Source organism: Camelus bactrianus, chromosome 5 (genome assembly GCF_048773025.1).
Source record: "Camelus bactrianus isolate YW-2024 breed Bactrian camel chromosome 5, ASM4877302v1, whole genome shotgun sequence".
Taxonomy (NCBI): Eukaryota; Metazoa; Chordata; class Mammalia; order Artiodactyla; family Camelidae; genus Camelus; species Camelus bactrianus.
This window is the reverse complement of record NC_133543.1, coordinates 68,750,696-68,772,675: the sequence shown is the minus strand read 5'-3', so window position 1 is coordinate 68,772,675 and position 21,980 is coordinate 68,750,696. Positions and strand designations below refer to the sequence as shown.

The 21,980-nt window shown below is 33.6% G+C and overlaps 1 protein-coding gene across 1 annotated transcript in view; it reads left to right on the top strand.

The window, feature by feature from the left end:
- The window catches only part of SPAG16 (sperm associated antigen 16), a 777,122-nt gene that overhangs the window by 412,927 nt on the left and 342,215 nt on the right, over positions 1-21,980 (top strand). Inside the window, exon 12 of the mRNA XM_010960056.3 lies at positions 4,820-5,005. Coding sequence (XP_010958358.3) covers positions 4,820-5,005 — 186 coding nt within the window. The remainder of the gene's footprint in view (positions 1-4,819; positions 5,006-21,980) is intronic.

The window sequence follows — 21,980 nt, the reverse complement described above, 5'->3', positions numbered from 1 at the left end:
CATCCTGCTGACCTCTCTGTTGGAGAGGGGGAAACCCAGCGAAGGAGCCCTAATTCCTCCTGTGCCACTCCTTCCCTGGTGGAACAGTCCCACAGTATTTTCCTTTTTCTTCTTTCTTTTTTTCCTTTTCTCCTAGCAAATTTGTGGCAAATTTTGTCTTTTGAAGAAGGTGATGTTCTGTCAAAGTTCAGCAGGTGTTCTGATTGGCTGGGTGGGTCTGTGGATGTCACTCTTGGTGTATTTGTGGGAGAGGGTGAGCTAGGAGCATCCTTGTACTCCGCAATCTTGGCCTCCTAGTTCTAATTATTTTTAAACATCCATTATTATTTCTTCTCTGATATGTAAGTTATTTTAAACTGTTTTAAAATCCACCAATATACAGGTTTTAAAAAATATGATTTTGTTGCTTATATATAGCTGTTGAATTATGGTGAGAAAATATAACTCCTAAGATAACAATTATGTTAAATATGTTGACTTGCTTTATGGCTTATATATTTTCTGCTTTTAATAAATGTTCCGTATATGCTTGGGAAGAATGTGTAGTCACTAGTAATTTGGTGAATGATTTTTATATATGGCCATTAGGGTTGTAATTTTTATTCCCTAAATATCCACATCGTTATTAGTATTTTGAGTTTAGAATTAGAAAAATAAATTGAAAGAGGTGTGTAAATCTTTCATGTTGATGGCCGGTCATTTTTATTTCTATGGTTCTAACATTGTCATTTTTTTATTAATTAAGATGCATTTAATACTCTTACATAATTTAGTTTTAAAACTTTTCAAGGAATGAAATGTTTTATCATTTTATTTATTTACATAGGAACTATCTTTAACCCTAATAACGCATTTTTGCCCTAAGGTCTTTTTATCTGATATTAATATACCTACTATATCTTTATTTTCATTCCCTTTAGCCTAGACATCTATATTTTTGCTTTCCATCTTTGTATGTCCTTAGGAGTTTAGTGTGCTTCATGTAAACAATGCATAGCTTACCATGTTAGTTTTTCAGACTTAAAAATTTTTATTTTTTAAATTCCAATTTTAGTTCATTTGTATTTATTGATATTGTTATGTTTGATTTTTTCTATTTTTGTTTTCTATTTACTTATTATAGTGCTGTTTTCTCCCTTCTTGCTTTATTGTGGGTAAATGTTTATAATCTGGGTAGAAGTTTCTAATTGTTAGCTTTCTTACCTATTTACTTTTTCTTAAAATGGCCTAGAAGTTATATACTCTTATTTCTGTTCTTTTAGTAGTTACCCTTAACATTTTACCAGAATTCCTTAATAAAGTTAAAAAGATTATCAATGTGGTATCTTCCCTTCTGAACAGCACAGGACCATTTTTGTCAATATTGTTGTTGTTTTCTTATTTTTATTTTTTTCAAGCATTATTGATATATGTAAATGTCTGGGTATACTGACATGTTTACTAAATTCTGTGCTTACCCTTCCTTCATTTCAGATCTTCCTTCTAGGTTCTTTATTTTTCCCACTTAAAATACAGTCTTAGTAGTTCCTATAAGGGAGAACTGCTTTGTTTAGCTGAAAATATTTTATTTGCCTGTATCTTGAGAAAAATTGCTGATAATTCTAAAGTAACATTATTTTCTCTCGGCTCTTTGAAGAAATTCCAGATCTGCCACTTACTAGCTCTGTGATGTTCAAGTATTTGAAAAATAAGAAAGGTGCCAAAGTATTGGATGCTTATGAGGATCAAATATATATAATGTGCTTAGTAGAGCTCCTAGCACACATTAAGTGCTATATACATGAATAATCTCTCCTATTTTTTTCTCTTCTACTTATTTTTCCAGTTTTTATTATTGTTGCCTGTGGTGCTCTACAATTAACTAAAATTTATCTAACATTTATCTAAGATTTCTTTTTGTTTACACTATCTATCCTGCTTGGTATACATTTTTCTTCCTGAATCTATAGTTCTAATCTTACATTTTCTAGTTTCCGTAAATTCTCAATCTTTAGTATTTTGAGTGTTTTATGTATCTCATTTTATATTATTCTCTTCTGAAATTTTGACTAGGAAAATATAATCTTCTTTTCTTTTATTTCATTCAGTCATGGACTGAATATCTAAATTCATATTTTGAAGCTATAGCCTTCAATGTGATGTTATAAGGAGATGGGACCGTTGGGAGATAATTAGGTTTCGAAGAGGTCATGAGGGTGGAGCCTCATGATGAGATCAACGCCCTTATAAGAAGAGAAATAGCAATCAGAGCTTTCTCTCTCTCTGCCATGTGAGAACATAGCAAGAAGACAGCAGTCTACAAGCCAGGAAAAGCCTTTACCATGAATCAGATTGACCTTTATCAGCCTCCAGAACTGTGAAAAATAAATTTCTGTTGTTTAAAACATCCAGTCTATGGTATTTCATTATAGCAGCCCAAGCAAACTAAGACATCTCCTGTTTTCATTTCCTAGTCTATCTGTACTCTAGTAGAATTAAATTTTTTTTCATATTTATCTTCCAGTCCATTGACTCAGTCTTTTGCTGTGTCTAATCTGCTATTTAATTTATCCACTGATTTCTTAATTTCAAAAATTAGTTTTCTTTAATTTTTGAATTTTCTATTTTGTTTCAGATCTGATTCCTTATAAAATCTTTGGTTGCTTGATAATTTTATTTCAACTTTTCTTTCTTTATACACTTAATTCATAGTTATATTATGTACCTTATAATTACAACTAGTCTTTCAGGATATAAGTGTTTGTTAATTTTATTACCTCATCCTAAGTCATGGCTTTTGATTTCCCATTATGTGTGTAGTAACTTTTTTTTTTTTGTAAGCAACATATCTGGTGGACTTTATCTGGTGGAATGCTTATAGCCTAAATTTGAATGATTTAGTCTATATGTTAACAACCTGGTTCCACTTCTGCTTTTTTTGAGGGTTTGGCTTCTCCTATTTGTGTAGAACCAAAGAAAATCCTGACTTTGACATGATTTAAAGAGCCTTTTGAATTGTAGTTCACCATTCTTTCTGTCTCTCTTGCTCTCTTTCAGTCCACAGAGATAAGCTAATTTTTTTGTGAACCAAAAATGTACAGTTTTCCATATTTCAATCCATGTCTTTTGAAAAGCAAAAACATTTCAAAGAAATTCTGAAACTCATATTCTATGCATCTTAGATTTGGTTGAGTTCATACTCATAAACAGCAATTTCAGTGTACTAAAAAATTATGAGAACATTGTTCATATTTATTGTTGACTAAATATCAATCTATGGCACATGTGAAGCTACTTACAGGTACATTATTCAAGTTGTAGTAGTTCCTCTGTGATTTTTGTTTTTCTTGTCACATGGTTAAAGCAAGAGTGAAGCATACAGACTTATCTGAAGGGGTTTTTCAGTCACAGGAAGAAATATACCATAGTAAATCTTATCCTAGAGTAAGACTTATGTCCACAATAACATGCTAGGCCTCCAGAAACACTGATTTGAGGAAAAAAAAGGCATGGCTAAATTATTTCTGATAATTATGTTTGCTTGGATATTTTTAGCCAAATGTTCAGTTTATAACACTAAAAAGTAAAATTTTGAATGGCAAACATATGTACAAATAAACAACAGCTGCCAAGCAAAGGACAGTTTTTAGTATCTACTTATTAGTGAAGGACTGCCTTCATAGAGGACTTTTTAAGTAATTCTTAACTCTGCTAATTTGAAAAATTAAATAAATATCCTTTAACAAATTTAATAAGAATCTCCTCACCCTATAATTCACCTTTCCGGCAGCACCTGTAAGCTGTCCCTCTTCAGTAGTTGTTGCTCCTCTGCACATAAAAGTTTTAATTCTCTCAGGACAGAGATAAGCAAATAAAAGCAAGCAAAACACTGGTCTTGATCCAAGTGCCATTTCCTTTCTTAGAAATATTGAGCACTTCTTTTCTTCATTTGTAGCATAACTTTTCACTCATTCATTTAATAAGAACTTCAACTGGTTAATCATAATGTGTGATGCTGTGGAAACAGAAGAGAGGAGACAGTTCCCCATCAAAAACACAGGGAAGGAGGCAAATAAGCAGTTTGTTATATTTAGCCAGAGAAAAGTTACTGTGAGAACACGTAGAAGTAGCAAACAATGCCAAAGGATGAGGAGAAGATGATGGAATTTAAAGTTTCTTGCAGTTGATATTTTACCAAAAAAACCTAGATGTTTCTATTCACATCACTGACACCCACTCATTTCTTAAACTAGCTTTTGTGTCCACCACTTGAAAGCCACTGCTTTTTAAATCATCTGCTAATGACTCATGTTCCGCCACCCAGCACTTCAAAATCTTCCATCTCTCAAGATCTAGCTCCAAAGCCCCCTCATTCCTGATTCACTTCTTCCTTCATCCAAACTGCACTCCAGCAGCATTTAATTAATCCAAACATAAGCAATGCTGACTCACGGTTTTGTATTAGGTTTTTGAAATTGTCTTAGCCCATGTCTAAATTTTCATTGTTGAGGCTACATCACTCACAGAACCTTAACATATACCCCTGAACCCAACATATGCTTAAAGTACTGAATTAATCTAGAAGAATATAGACGAATTAATCTCGAAAGTGTGCAACAGCACTTTCTCTTATCAACTTTAAAATACTAAACAATATAAGTAAGTATCAAATTGTGTAGTCTCAAATAAGATAATTAGATTCAGGCATTTAGATATGCTATTAAAAGTAAAAATAACTCAGACAAACACACATGCATTACTCAAGAATACAACCATTCATAAAAACAAGTCATAAATGATATATTTATAACAAATTTCCTTTTTGTGTTCTTGCAAATAGTGGCAACAAATTGGCTACTGCAAGTGGTGACACTACAGTTAAATTATGGGACCTATTTAAAGGCAGTTGCATTTCGACCTTTGAAGGACACACCCATGCAGTATGGTCCTGCACCTGGCACTCCTGTGGTGACTTTGTGGCTTCTTCCTCACTGGATACAACTAGCAAAATCTGGGATGTTAACAGGTAAGAAGTACTTTAAACATTATTGATACTCAATGTTGATAAATATACATAGGCAGTGTTTTTTTTTCCCTCAATTAAAAAAAATTAAAAAATGTTAATTGATAAAATTATAGAGAGCTACTTAAATAATCTCTGAAACCATTTCTAACTCCATTAATCTTTGTTGATATAAAGAGTCCTTTCTAAATGTAGGTCTCAAAATCAAGCCCGTATAATAAGATTAGAATTGCTTCATTGGAAAGCTGTTTGTTTTAAGCAAGATTGAAACAAATACTTTAAAGAGAGGTTTTTAGTTCTTGCTTCCACAGGACTGCTATCTCTCTGGATTATCAACTAACAATTTAATAGACAGGAATATGACAGAAATAAGTATTTCCTTTGTGCTTAATTTTGATGTATTATAACATTTCTCAAATTAAATGCTTCTTGGCAATTTACAGATTGTAAGAACTAATGCAATTACTGTCTGCAAAGTCCTGTACAATATTATACGGACATAGAAGTTTCATGTTTTGATCTTAATTCAAGACAGACATCTCTATTATGTTTTCAGTGTCAAAATACCTGTCATCTATGTATTTTTGGGTAATTATTCCATCCTGTTAGGTATACAAATAAGATAAAAAATGCTAGTATCAAATACCCTGATTGCTTTGGTTAGCTAAGGGAATAAAAATCATCAGTCAGACTTCTAGTCACTTGAATTATTAAACCAATGCCTAGATTCCGTATATAAATGGTAACAGCTCTTAAAAATTTAGGTAAACAATTGTTGCTAAGCCATTGTCATTTATTTCATAAGAGGAATATGAACTCATGTTAAAGGTGGATGCTATTGTTTTGGGGCCATGGGTAAAACAGGTACATTGAACAAATTTTCCCCATTCTTCCTTGAATCATGGGTAATATATTTCGAAGAGAGGGCAAGTGAGGTGCTTGCCAAAAAGTCAACAGGGAACATTCGTTGAGAGTATATGCTCTGTCCTGTGTGTAGGTTAATTATCTCCTAGGGCCGTGTACCAGGTATTATGCTGTTTTCTGACAGCACCAAACTCACCCTTCATTTTTGTGATGCTGGAAGTGGAACTTTGCAAACCACATTTTTGCTTTGCCAGCTGACTGTCTGTTACACTTTGATGATAGTGGGTGCTTGTAGACTTCAAGGCTGGAGGAGATAGAGGAGACCTGTGTCTTTCTGTCTCCTTCCTGTGGGCTTCTTCTGGACTTGTAGTTCCAGTGAGCCTTACCCTAGCAACACTTCATCTCAGCAACAGCAGTGCGTTCTCAACACAGCAGGCGAATCCAGTTGACAGGTTTTCCAGTCCTTGCAGAAACAGCTGCATTATACTATCATGAAACATTAACTCCAGCAAAGAGGCACCCCCTTTTCGAGGTCTGTATTCCCAGCTCTGTATTCCCAGCTCTGTATGGCCCCTTTTCTAAGATGAGGAACACCTATACCAGCAGTCACATGCCCCCTCTTCAGAGGGCTGAGGTTCAGCTCTGCAGTGCTTCCCTTCAAGGTTCTAAATTTCAAAAATTCCATCCCAGTCCCTTTGTTCACTCAGCCCTATGGGTGGTAGCTCTCTCCTGCAGTGCCTTACTCCATGATATATAATGTTCTCTTTTTCCGTTTTGTAGTTATCTGGTTAACAACTTCATACATAGTTAACAATCCCATACATTCAGTTCTTGCTATTAAAACATTAAGTGCGAGTTCTGTCTCTTGTCCAGACCTTGAGAGATACAGAGCATTAATAGATACAGAGTATAGTCCACCTGAGTTACAAAGATAACAGCTAAATAATGTTTGGCATCTTCTGTATGAGAAAATCTACTTCTAAATGATACATTTGAAACCTGTTTCTATCTGAACTAGTGACAATTTAAGATATGTAGTCTTATGGGTACCATTTGGTTGTCTGAAATAATCATTCAATTCTTAATTTATTGTTTCTATATTATACAGATTTTATAAATGTTTATTATAATGGATTACTTGAATAAAAAAATCATTTTATTGAGATATTGGTTGGCATATAAAAAGCTGTGCCTGTTTAGTGTATACAACTTGATGAATTTGGTGATAAATATATACCTGTGAAACCATCACAATCTATGAAGTGAACATATCTATCACTTTTGAGTTTCCTCCAGCCCTCTTTATTATAATTATTTTTGTAAAAACATTCAATATAAGATCTAGCTTCTTTGCAAATTTTTAAGTATACAAACAGTATTGACGTTTGTGGAGTTTTTAAAAATTTTTTAACTGTATTGGTTTTTTTGTATATTTTTTATTGAAGTATAGTCAGTTACAGTGTGTCAATTTATGATGTAGGGCACAATGCTTCAGTCACACATGAACAAACATATATTCTTTTTCAAATTCTTTTCCACTATAGGTTACATAAGATACTGAATATAGTTCATTGTGCTATACAGTATGAACTTGTTGTTTATCTATTCTATATATATATCAGTTAGTATATGCAAATCTTGAACTCCCAGTTAATGTCTTCCCACCCTCTTTCCCTCTGGTAGTCATAAGTTTGTTTTCTGTGTCTGTGAGTCTATTTCTGTTTTATAAATAAATTCATTTGTCTTTTTTTAGATTCCACATATAAGTGCTGTCATAGGGTATTTTTCTTTCTCTTTCTGGCTTACTTTACTTAGAAGGACAGTCTCCAGGTCCATCCATGTTGCTGCAAATGACATTATTTTATTACTTTTTATGGCTGAGTAGTATTCCATTGTGTAAATATACCACAGCTGCTTTATCTAGTCATCTGTGGGTGGACATTTAAATTGTTTCAATGTCTTGGCTATTGTAAATAGTGCTGCTGTGAACTGCAAACACTGTTGTTACCTGTAGGCACTGTGTTGTACAGTTAATCTCTAGGATGTATTAATCTTATATAACTGAAATTTTAACACTAGTATCCAATTTTAATTTTTATCCCTTTAGTTTGGATGAGGATTTTAATAGAAGACAATGGCCCATTCTAAAATATGATGTATCTTTAAATGTCTTAGTCATTCAGAGTGTTTAAACCAAACTAAAAAAAAAAAAAAATAATAAAACAAAACAAAACAGATTCCCGGTAGACTCAGCTGTACTTAGAACAATTTCAGACACTATGACTTGACAGCTTTTTGCCACAATCTTGATAATCCAGGTACTCTTTTCTAATTGAGGTCCAGTAGGTATTGACTTAACAAATCAAAATTGCTTTTGATCAGTGCTAAAAATTTTTATATTTCAAATTTCCCATCAATGTCAAGAACTCACCTTTATCATCAAAGACAAATTATACCAACTTTGAAGGGAAAGTAGTGGACAGATACTGACAAATAAGGGAGAAATTGATTGTATAGTGTCAGTTGCTAGAACTTTCTGAGTCATCATCAAAGCACTGAACTGTAATTTACAATTATTCATGAATCCTTACTATGTAGATATGTCTAAAACTAGTGTCTTGCTTGACAATTCCATAGATTATTGAAACTAGCTTGGTGACTTAAAGGGAGAGGTTATTTGCTTTAGTAACTTGATGCTGGTAGAAGCTGGGCAATGCTGGGTCATATCCTCTTATGTTGATACCACATAGTCTGAATTTAAAAAAAAATATTGATAGATCCTGGTGTTCACCAGAGAAGGAGGAATTTAGAATATATTATTTTTTTTTATATTTACAGCCTGCTATTCCCTTTGAACTCCTGGCTCAGCCTTGAATATTTTTAGTTGGTGTCATATCCCCAGCCCTGCAGCTCTTCCTGAACTGGGCATTACCTGCTAAGACCTTCTAATTAGCTCCTTACCAGAAGGTTGGATACCTGGAAATAGTAATTAATGTAAAAAATCTAGATCAAGAGCCATGTTGAGTAAATGCTAATAAGAATCTCTGAATAATACCTGTGATACTCTACAAAGTTTCAATGAATAATTAAACGTAGTACTTCAGTGATATTTTGAATGATCATTTATAAAAAGTAGAAATTTATATGTTTTAATTTGTAATCATTGATTGCTACCTTAAACTTTCAAATATATTCTTTAAAAATCAATCTTAAATCACACCTACTCACTTGAACACATACACACACACACGCACACGCACACACACACACACACACACACACGCCATTGTATCCTAGGTGGAGAATGCTTGACACATGGCATTTTGGTTACATGAATGATAAAGGGAAAATCAACATATACATATGAGGAAAGTGCTCTCCTTGCTTCCATCCACACTTGAACTATAGTTTATTTATTTAATTGTCTTATCCTACATAAATCTATAAAGTGATGAGAATGGGATAGGAAAATCAGAAAATATCTCAATCAACTATAAAAAAATTATGTTTCTTTAAAGCATAAGATTGTCAATAAGTACTCATGAAGTATTCATCAAATGAATTTTCAGTGTTGGACTGTTATAGACATTAGATAAGACTCCATTACTGCCCTCAATGAGATTACAAGTAATTTAAAAATGCAGCAATTTTGAAACAGAATATGCGGTGCATCTATAATTTATAATATCAGATAAAAGATGTTCTGGTTGACTCCTGGATGCTTTTCTTCCACGGTAGCTGGATATTTGGATGCATGCCTACACCACAGTGTCATTTGTTGGAGAGCAGACCTTGTTTGTGCTTAGCTTGTAGTTTGAGGGGAAGAGATTGGGAACAGGCAAAATGTTACCAAGTGTAGCTGCGCCCACTGCTTTGAAGAAGCTATTACACAGGCAACAATTGAGTATTTGTAACAAAGAGGGAAACAGGAGGCTTTGTAGAATTCAACTTCTGGACCCCAAACAGTGGGAAGTAAATCTGCTGCCTTTATAGTAAGTGTGTTGTTTCAGATGACCTCAAGATTATGTTGAGAGGGAAAAATAAAGTAGATTTAAGAACTATGTTTGGAAAAGTAATTTGTGATTACTGCTGCATTCCGTTGACTGGAAACAAATATATCAGAAACCTACCTAGTTTTTGAGAGAACTGTGTTAACAAGGAAATTATGACTCTATCCTTAACCCCCCCCTCCCTTGACTCTTCAAACTATTAAATAGTCCTCAGGACCCTGAACTTGCGTCCAAAGAAAGTGAACTGCCAGTGAAGTCACAGAAAACAGAGCCCACATCAGATAGAGGTGGTCATAGAGGAAAATGGACAAAAAAGAACCTTGGCCATGGAACAAAGCCAGAGGCCACAGAGAACATTAAGCAGAGGAGCTCTTCTTAGCTAGAGATGCATGATTCAATCACAGGCTTTCTTCAGTGCCATGGCAAAGTTCCTTATGATGCCTGCCCAAGTTTCTATCACTCTTTGGACCAGTGATTCTTATGTATCTCCCATTTTTCCTCCTTTCTGTACAGGAGTTTGTATTGCAATTATTCTGTCTTCCTTCACCATTATACATTGTGTTTGTGATGGTGGGGGAGGCAAAATACTTGTCATCTATTTGGCTGGTCACTGGAACACAAGAGAAACCTCTGAACCCAGTGGAGCAGATTGTGTGTCATGCAGAGGTTGTGGACTGTGAGATACATGCAGTGAACGAGTGGGGTTGTGTTGTCTTCCTTTGAGGGGGAGTGTCAGTGAATACTCCGCATGCAAAAGGAAGGATGGCACAGATATTTGGTGGGCAAAAGGCCAAACTGTGCCAGAGACTGCTAGCTTTTCATCAAAATCCACTCTCTCCTTGTTCCATATGAACTGGACACCTGGCTGTCTATCTAAGCGGTGTTTCTCAGCCTCCCTTTTAATTAAGTGTGGTTATGTCACTAAGTTCTCTACAACAGAACCTAAGTTGAGATGATAGGTACCATTTCTCTGTTTTCTCCCTTGTGGTGGAATGGGATATAAATGACAGTGACCAGACTAATCTCAGAAGCCAGTCACTGAAAATTAGTGTGATTATCAGCCTGCTTGTTGTAAAGCCACCTCTATTCACTATCTCCAGGTAGCCTGCAATATTCTCTGGACTTGTCAGCAAGAAGAAAATAAATTTCTATTTTATTTGAGAAATTATATCCCCAGTCTATTTGATGTAGTACTTTAATCTGCCCAGTCCAATATAGGCACCCTGTGAATATTTTTCAGGTGATATGTTTTTTCCTCATGACATATTTATAAGGCAACTACCATAAGCCCCATAATATTATCAAAATTATTTGGTTAGGGTTGTGATAGAAATTCTGTGCTGATATTACATGGCTATTTAACTGCTTTTTTCCCTTGCCCTGACTCACTTCCCATCCTTAATGTCTGTTGCAATACTCTTGGATTCTAGGGCCTCCTATTTTCCATTAGCAATATCTGTAAATCAAATAATTGGTTTGCATGGAAGTTAATGCCCATAAAAGTAGCTGTAAAAATGCAACTGCAATATATTAGTGTTTCCATTTAGTTGGAGGCTGATTCAATAATAACGATTTCATTCAAACAATAAAAAACCACTGAGAACCTCTATTTCATAGTAGCATTGAGTATACTTACTGATGAAGATCAGTTTTACTGATTGCAGTCAAGCTGATAGGATACAAAATAGTACCCTCCATGTGGTTGACCTTTTAATTTTGTTTTTTTTTTCAAAAAATTGTTTATAGATCCAACAAATATGCATTGGACATGTGTTATGTACATTGTTCTAGTCACTATGCTCTATCAGTTAACGGAATAGACAAAAACTCCTATATTCATGTATTTGGCATTCTGATGAAAGGCAGAAAATAAGTCAAATTAAAAAACAATAATGAATATTTAAAGTATTTGCAGGTGTTACATTTGGTAGAGGAAAAAATATGAAAGGTGGAAAGGAATAGTGGGCATTGGAAGGAACTGCAATTTTAAACAGGATACTCTGAGAAATTCTCACTGTAAAGTTGCCATTTGGGCAATCTGAGGTATGTGAGGCAATGAGCCAAGAAGATATCCAGGAGAAGAACATTCCAAGCTCTTCTGAGTAATTTAATAATTAATTGGGCAATCATAATCCCCAGACTGGATGAGATGAGAGAAACAGGTTAGAGATAAAGGGAGCCATTAAAATTAAGAAAAAGGAAATGTAAAATATTAAGATTCTCTTATGGTGAGTTATCTTCTTTTAATAGTATGTACTATTACTTTCTTTTGATCAAATAACGCACCAGGGTGGGCTCTAAATTGGGAGAAATGTATTTCTTTATTACAAAGTTAGTAATAATGAAATAGTATCAAATAAGTTACAAAAAGGGAGTGTAGTGTTTATACTGTATTTTGTTAATATATATCTAGGTTCTTTATGATACATATGCAAAACTGGATATGTTAGAGATGAAAGACATATTGTAAAATATTAATGGTTTTAAATCATAATAATGTAAGAAGAAGTATTAAGACTCAAGGGCATGGGTTATTGGTGCATTAATACCTGTCTCATATTGTAAAAACCCCCAGGTTGCCTTCTTGTACTTGAAAAGACACCCAAGGTATATATTAGTAGTCTAATAAAGCAAGGCTTTAAACATAATTATGTTACATTAAAAGAAAGGGTAACATTCTAAAATTGACCTCTTATGATCACTTTATCCTGTTCCATGGAAAATAAATCAGTTACTACATCTTCTTGGATTTTCATTTATATTCAAATGAATAATTCCCTCTTGAAATATAGGCTTTAAGAGATAGCTAAGTATTATTGAATAGAAATACATAGATAAGCACAAAAACTATAAAAAAGACAATAACATATTATTTTCAGTCATTTTCCTCCCCAAACAGTGCACAATTACTAAGCACTATTAAAGAAATATCGATTTATGAAGAAAAATATATTAAAACTAAAGTTCAAATTTCATTTAGCAAGTTATACATTGAAAAATCAAGCTCTCTCACAACCAGTATGGTTTTGTTTGTATGCATCAAGAATGCTTCAAGCAACCGTGTTCACTGTGATAAACTTGATGTGAACATTCTTTTGCATCAATATATATGAATTGATCAATAAGAGATAGATGTCATTAAGAATTTAATATTTAGCTCTTTACATTTATAAAACACATACTATTTGATATAAATGTTATAATTTGTATCTCACTTACACTAAATAAGGTACACTTTCTGTTTGTTATCTCACAAACTAAACTGAATCATATAAGTAATTGAATGAGTATCGGTGAAACTTAAAGATATTCTAATAAGAATGAATATATATATTTTGCAACATGATACATTATTATTAGCATCAATCAAAGCAAGCACATTAACATATAAAAAGATGCAGTACTCTTCTACCCCCTCCCCCCAAAAAAAGAATCTGGTCAATAGATGAGTCTTATCCTTCGATGATAATGACTAAGAGAATTCAATGTGTTTCTTCATTAATACATGTTAAAATGAATATATGGGCATAGTACACATGAGGTAAAAGCCTAAAATTGCATGTACTTTTGTTTTTTTTTAAGTTTTGATATATAGTATGTGTGTTTGTGTGTATATACCAAAATGTTTATGAAGTATTAAAGTAGTGTGCTTAAATGTGCAACTCTAAATTAATTTTAGAGTGACATAAATATTTGAGTATCTCATATTTTAAATACCATCTAATCAAAATTATATTTATTTATTTACTTATTTATACTTTTTATATATATATATAAAACTCAAAGTTTATATATATATAAACTTTATATATGACTCCAAACCCCAACTTGTTTCAAAACCATTTATTTGAGGCAGCAAAAATGAAGTAATGCTCCTGAAACATTGTTTTGGAATTACTGAAATGTTTTTCACTTAAAGAAAACGCTAAGATTTGATTCAGTTTTTATTGAAATGAAGTGAATGTCCAAGTGCATCAAATCAAAATAAAAGATGTAAACTGGTTGATATAAAAATAGCAAACAATACAAATGTAGGTAGAATTAAACTACTTTCTTATATAAAACTATGTTGTTAGATGCAAAATACCTCCTGTTTAGACAATAAAATTGAATTTGTTCTCTTAAATGAAATACCAGGAAATAAAATTTCCATAGAGAAGCTAATATTGTTTCTTCATAGTATCTGGTGTGAGTTTGTACAAAATCCTAACATATATCAATAAGAGCAGAACTTAACTTGTTAATGTCTGTCCTGGGTAGGAAATGAACCAGACCTTCTTTAGTCAAGGAGCATGAAAGTTTTACTCCCTGGTCTGGCCTCTGATCCCCTCACAACCTGGAGTGGATCCTGCAGGAACATTACCTCTAGCAGAATTTCACCTTCTAGAAAAGTCATCCTTTCTCATTTGGCCCATGATCTCTTCAGTCACTTACTAGATTTGACTATGAAATTATTAAAAATAGTTTTGTAACAAAAATTGATTATTCATTTACTCAATTTTTACCAGTTATTCAGCAACTCATATCTCCGGAGTTGAGGATACAGCACTGAACTGCATAACAACCACAGCCCTAGTGCAGATTACAGTGTAGAAGAAGGTATTGCTGGTTTCCACACCTTATAAATTACTAGACAACTCTCTGACCTCACCATTGATCAAAAGATTAATTCCTTACCTTTAGAGATGTCAAGCAACTGTCACTGAGGGTGACTGACTTTCTGAGATGCCATGAGTGCATGCTAGTTCTCTACTCTTAGAAAGAAATAGAGCCTTCGGGGTAATAAGCTACCAATGAGGTGGACATTAAAAATGGTGCTGAGTCTTCTCATCTTTACAAAGATGCTTTTTTTCAATGGTATTTGGGTTTTATTAGTAGCCTGTAGGTATCCATCATGCACAAATGATCCCATTAAGATAGTTTAGAGTAGTTTTCACATGAAGAGTGAAATTTCCTGCTATGGTTCTATTTCAGTTTGGTTTGGGGTTATGGTGTCAGTTTGTTTTTTGCTTTGCACAAGGAAGAATATGATGAATTTTAAAATAATATGCATTAGCAAGAAACAATCTAAAATGCTATTCAGTAATAACAAATAGAAGTAATTATACTAAGATGTGTTGTATACCACCCTGCTTACGTTTTTTTTTTACTTCTGGCTAGAAGAATCCATACCTATATTAGATTTCCTAAGTATACAGACAGATTCAAAGGGATCCAAAACTTGTATTTACTTATGCTAAGTAATGCAGACATTTAAAAATCAATCTTAAAAATATCAGATGAGTTAATTATAGTTGATTTATGTGTTATTGTCTGACTACGTTTCCAAGTAAAATTTCTTACCCATAAATTTAAAACTTAAAGTTACTGTTAGAAATTTATGTTAATTATCTAAATATAAATTTTAAAATGTGCAATGTTTTAGATGAGAGACACAAAATATATCTTTATATGAAAGCTATAGCTGCTGTAAAAGAAAGTGGGCATTTGACTTTATTTTTTTTTTTCTTGATTATCTTTGCCCTGATGTCTGACAAGTTTTTAAAAGGATCTGATGCTTCCAATTTTAGAGGTGTTATATAATTAATTTCATTATCTATTTCTATAGTTATCATGTGACAAATTAAATGTACTTTCTAGAGAATATTTATGGCAGTATCCCCAGAATAAATTTAACTTCACTTTGAACTTTGCTTCACTATTACACAAATATAAATTAATATATCATAGGTATATGCAAAGCTGTAACAGTAAATTACATGTCTGCACCTTGAAGATGCTGCCTACATGCTTAATATTCATTATGAATAATAAGTCTCTTACACAAAAAATATTAACTAGCAAACATGTGGTAATTATTTATGTAGCCACCTCTATTCCTCGCTCTCATTTCCTCCTACTCATATCTAAGCAGGCTAGGATGTCTTAGACTTGAGGCTTTCAGTGATATCTCCAACAATAAATTACTTCTTTATTATCATGGCTCTTATTATTTATGTTCATATTCTTACCACTGAAATCTACCTAAGAACCCAATCCCCAAATTGGAATTGATTGTTCACCTTCCCTTAAAAAGCTATTAGGATTAATCCCATGTGACTAAGAGCCTTGCTTATTTGGGTCACCACAATAAAACCAACCATTAGATCCTAGATATTGTCCATATATCCACCAGTCAGCTCTGATCTCTTGCTCACCTCTGATCTCCCTTCCACTGTATGATTTGGAATTCAGTGCCTGTCATCAGCAAAATATTTTATATCCTCTACTTCTTCACTGTTCTTGTTTATCTTAAACTGATCTCCCTTGAGGAGATGGGGTCCCTTTTTTAATGGAGTCTGTATCTCCCTCTCTTTAATTCTTTACAAAAAATTTACAGCTCATTATTAGTGGTAATCATTAGACCCAGTCTTTGAGTTACACATATAAAATGTTTGAGTTCTATATACATTTATAATATATTAATTTATATATGTATGTATATGTATATATATTTAAAATAGCAAAAGTTAAATTTGCCTAGGATACTGACACTAATTTCCCTTACCACTGGGTATGGAGGTTTGCTCACTTATATGTTCCCAGTACTCAAACAGCTTGGAACATACTGGGAAAGTAATAAACATGTTTTAAATTAATATATAAATGAATGGTTTATGTTCCATCCATGCTCTTCATTGTCACTTCTAGATCACTTTCCTCCCACCTCCTCCCAAACAACAGAAGCACATGCTTCAAGACCGTACCATTAGCCACTCCTTCATTGGACAGCCATATGACGTCCTGGTCATCCCCATCAGGTTTGCAATTTAGCACATGCCTTACTGTGTTCACTGAGTGCAATATCAATATCCAAGCAGAAAACTGATCTCACATCTCAGACTTCCAGTTTCTTAACTTATGACAACTTTCAAATCTCTGTTTTAGGTTTTCTGCTTTGTGAATACTGTCTTCTCCTCTCCCTGGCTTGTATTCTCTAGTACCACCCATTCCAACAATTCTTTGATTACAGTGATATTGGCAATTCATTGTCTCCACTGTTTTTTCTCTTTCCCTGATGACAGCTTTCCTGTTTCTCCCTTCTTATCCAGAGTGAAATCCAAGGTCCATCGCAGTGGTCTGTCCTTCCCACACAGGTTCGATTCCCTTGGTCCTCTCTTCCTCCACATTTCTTTCCTGTCAACACCCCAGTTCTGTTTAAACCAATTTCTCAGCCTGTTCAGCTGAACATGGATAAGAAACACACACACACACACACACACACACACACACACACACGGAATCATGCTAATTGGTCTCACTTTATATTCATAGCCTCAATTTGCAAGTTGAATCTTACTGCATTTCCTCTGTCAATTAACTTCCTGTCATATGAAATGAATATTTCCTCCCTTTCCCCTCTTTTTTTAAATCCCTAACACCCTTCCTACTCCTTTTTCCTCCAAGTTCATGACTTGGATATTTATTTCACTGATCAAAGCAATCAAAATAGAACTTTCTAAACTTCCCACAACCAAATCCATCAGTTAAATAAATAAACAAACACACACACACACATTTTTTTTTTTCTGGGTATTGGCTGGGTGGTTATTCTGTTCTGGGCTGGCTTGCCTGGGGCTGGATGGTTTAAAATGGACTGACTTACAAGTCTGAAGCTACAGCTGGGGCAGCTGGGGCCACTCTTCTTGTGTTCTTTCATCCCCCAGCAGGATTGCCTGAACTTCTCTCTGTTGTAGCAAAAAGGATTCCAGCAGTAAGAGAGAGCAAGCCCTAATGCGTAAGAGTTCAAGACTCTGCTTGTAACAGTTCCATTGATCAAAGTGATGGCCAACACCAGAGTCAGTGTAGGAAGTGACTACACAAAAGTGTGCCTTTAAGGGGAAGAATAATGGCAAATGTTTTGCAAACAATACACTTTCTTTCTAATCCATTATTCCTCTTATAACACCTCTTTGTGAATGTGAATATAGCATTATACTTTTAACTATATTATTTATATATATTTTAACTATTATATTAGAGAATTCATGCCATAGGTATTAAAATAGACTTTTATGATCATTCCTAGGGGAAAATGGAGTCTGGGTTCTTGTCTCAATTTTTACAAATAGATTGTTGTTGGAGAAATTGTTGTTGTTGTTGGAGAAATTTATTGGAGTAATTTTAGGCTACTTCTCTGCTCAGTAATTTTAGGTGATCCCTATTACTTTTTTATACCTTTTAATTTTGAATTAGTTTAATACTCAAAATAAATTGAAAAATGAAATCATTTTCATGTACTCTTCATCCAGATTCCTCCAATGAAAGTATCCAATCATTGTATATTATCAGAACTAGGAAACTGACATTGGTGCAGTATTATTAACTGAAGCTTAGTCAAATTTCACTTAGTCAAATTTCACCAACTTCTACCTGCATTTGTGTGTGTGTGCGTGCGTGTGTGTGTGTGTGTGTGTGTGTGTGTGTAGTGTGTGTGTGTGTAGTTCTATGATAGTTTATCATGTGTAAAATAGAGTAACCAATGTAACTCTACATAATTGGGATACAGACTGTTCCATCACCACAAAGAAACTCCCTCATATTACCCCTTAATGATCACACTCTTCCCTCAATTCTAACCCCTGGCAACCACTGATTCCATTACTATAATTGTAATTTCAAAATTGTTATATAAATTGACTCATACAGTATGTGACCATCTGAAATTGGCTCTTCTTCATTCAATGAAATGCCTTTGAGATTCATTTAACTATTTTGTGTATTAGTAGTTAATTTCTTTTTATTGTTAAATAGTAGTCCATTGTATGGCTAAATGACAGTTGATCTATTCACTCCTTGCAGGACATTTTGTTTCCATTTTGGAGATAGTACAGATAAAGCTGCAGTGAGCATTCATGTACAGATATTTGTGTGAACATAAGTCTTTATTTCACTAAGATACATGTCCAAGAGTACAATTGCTGGGTTGTATCATAAGTATATATTTAACTTGATTAAAAACTGACAGACCATTTTCCTGAAAGGCAATACTATTTTACATTCCCATAATAATACATCAGAAATCCAGTTTCTCTGCATGCTTGTCAGAATTTGGTAGTATCAGTATTTTTTATTATCTTAGCCATTCTGGTAGGTTTATAGCTGTATCTCATCATGGTTTTAATTTACATGTCTCTAATGGCTAATGATGTTGAACATCTTTTCAGATAAGTTGACCCTTGAACTATACAGGGGTTAGGGGTGCCAACTCCTACTCAGTTGAAAATTTATGTGTAACTCTATAGTCAGCCCTCTGAATCTATAGATTCAACCAACTGCAAATTTTGTAGTACTGTAATAGGTATCTATGGCAAAAAAAAAAAAAAAATCCATGTAGAAGTAGACCTGTGCAGTTCAAACATATGTTTTTTAAGGGTCAATTGTACTTATCTGCCATCTGAATATCTTCTTGGTGAAGTATCTGTTCATGCTCTCTGGCCCAGTTTCTAATTGGATTGTTTTCTTACTGTTGATTTTCTGTTGAAAGTTCTTTGTATATTTTGGATGCACAACCTTTGTGAAAGAGTGTGTGTGAGGTTTAGGATAAGGAATTTTTTTTTTTATAAATTTCCAGTTATTCCACACCATTTGATTAAAGTTTATAAGCAAAAACAAAAAATCTGATTTTTGAGAAAGGCCCAAAGCAATTCAATGGAGAAAAGTAAAAATCAATAGAGTGTATTTACGGGGGTCTGTTTTCTGGGTACTCTGTTCTATTCCACTGATCTACGCACTTATTCTTCCTCTAATGCTGCACAGTCTTGATACTGTCACTATGTAGTAAGTCTTAAAATCAGGCAGTTTGATTCCTTCAGTTTTTTCTTTTTGTTTATTTTTCAAAAAAAAATTGGTGATTCTAATTTCTTTGTCTTGCCAACCCTTTTTGTTCCCCTATCTAAAATCCATTCAGCCTGGTTTTCCTGGCCGGTAAATTTCATATTCCTTTTCTAGTTAATATCTATAGCTTTTTTTTCTTTCTGACCCTCACTAATGTCTTTATTTATTCCCACTTGTTTTTTCATGCTGCTCTTTAGAATTAAATTCCCTCTAGACTCTTCTGCAATAATCTGACTACTTTTTTTTTTCTTCCAAATTTGAGTGGAAGGCTATTCCATTTTAAGAAGAGTCTGTGCCTAACCTCAATCTCCGATGGCCACACTTTTCTTTCCTATTTCTTTTTCCTTATTAGAGTCAGATGAGTTTTTAAGGCTTTAAGCACACAAAAAATTAACTCTTCCCACATAGAATTCAAAATTTAAAAAATAAAACAAACAATAAATGATGTGTGTAAGAAAGCCCATAAAAACTTGATTTTTTTTTCTTACGAAAACCCCTTTGATGTTACTTTGTTTATTTATATTTTGGAATATAAAATTCTTTTAAAAATTTTATCTCTTTCTCTCTTTTTTTTCCATTTGCCCTTTATCCACCTCTTTGGTGTAGCTGCTTTGCTGGCGCCTAAGGCACATGCTTCACCTTTCTATTGGACAGTCCAGCACTCCTACACTGGCTTTTATGAATCATTTATTCTGTGTCACAAAGCATTCATTTTTCTGCTCTAATTCTCTTCATCTTTGTTGTCCTTCTGCTATATCACAATCTCCTGTTTTCTCTGCGTTTTAAAATACCCTATGTAGCCCCTCATGGCATGTTATCCCATCTTCTGCCTCACATATTCCCTTAGAATCCATTCTTAAAACTTTACTCTGTTCAAAGTAAACTGTTAACTTTCCACCTCCTCCCATGTACTTCTGTTATAACGGTTGTTCCACAAATTGCAGTTAAACTACTCCTCCACAACATCGCTCTCCTTAACGGGTATATTCCTGCAGTACCAGAACTTATATAAATTATTTCATACAATTTCTTTTCATCCATTATCTTCTACAAAAGGTCTCTTTGGTCTTGTGTTCACCTAGCCATACTGAATGAGAACTGAAGACACTGAGCACTTTTAGAAACTTTCTCTCCTCAGTTTACTAACATCTATGGGATAGCATCATGAGAGTATTCAAATTGTGTGTGTGTGTATGTATATATACACACATATACACATACACATACATATTTTTTTTTTCTGGAGTGTGGGCTTCACAGACCTATAACACTCATTTTCATTTTTATTTATTTATTTTTTTATTGAAGTATAGTCAGTTTACAATGTTTTGTACAATTACAATGTACAGCATAATGTTTCAATCATACATATACATACATGTATTCCTTTTCATATTCTTTTTCATTACAGGTCACTACAAGATATTGAATATTTTTCTTGTGCTATACAGTAGAAGCTTGTTGTTTATCTGTTTTATATATAGTAGTTAGTATTTGCAAATCTCAAACTCCCAATTTATCCCTTCCCCTTGGTAACCATGAAGTTTGTTTTCTATGTCTGTGTATAATACTCCTTTATAATATGCCATTTTTATTTGTCAAATACTGAAAATCTCTAATGAGTTAAAAAAACATTTTGACAAAATGATCACAGATCTTCACTTTCAAATGTATATTTGCATTGCAAGGTCTTTGGTATTCAACCTTTTTCATCAAAGCAAATAAGTTTCAACTGTAGGATTGAAAGACTATTGTCACTGAATATTTAAATCCAAATATTATTTACCATGCCTACATGTGCCCTTTATTTTGATTACATGATGAGGTGTATGAAAGCAGGTTTGAGTCTGACAAAATTAAAGGCACACAAAACTATGTACAGAGATGCCTGAGCTCCTATATTCAGTTAATGTTAAGCAGCAGATTCAGGTTATTTTCTAAAACTAACATTAATTAAGATGATTTGATTTCTTTTTTTCCACCCTTTTAGCAAATCTTCACTATATAACCCTCCTTCACTGAGTACAAGCCTTACATGTGTGAACAAAATGTCACCTTTATTCAGATGACACAGAAATGTATAATGTTGGATCAGAAGTAACCAAAGCATCTTTCACTGCATACATCTATAGTTAGGTGACAGAAACTGGCGCGAATTTCTTATTCATGAGTTCTACTGCACAAGCCGGAGGAGTCACCTGAATCTTAAACTGTTATGAACCATTAGT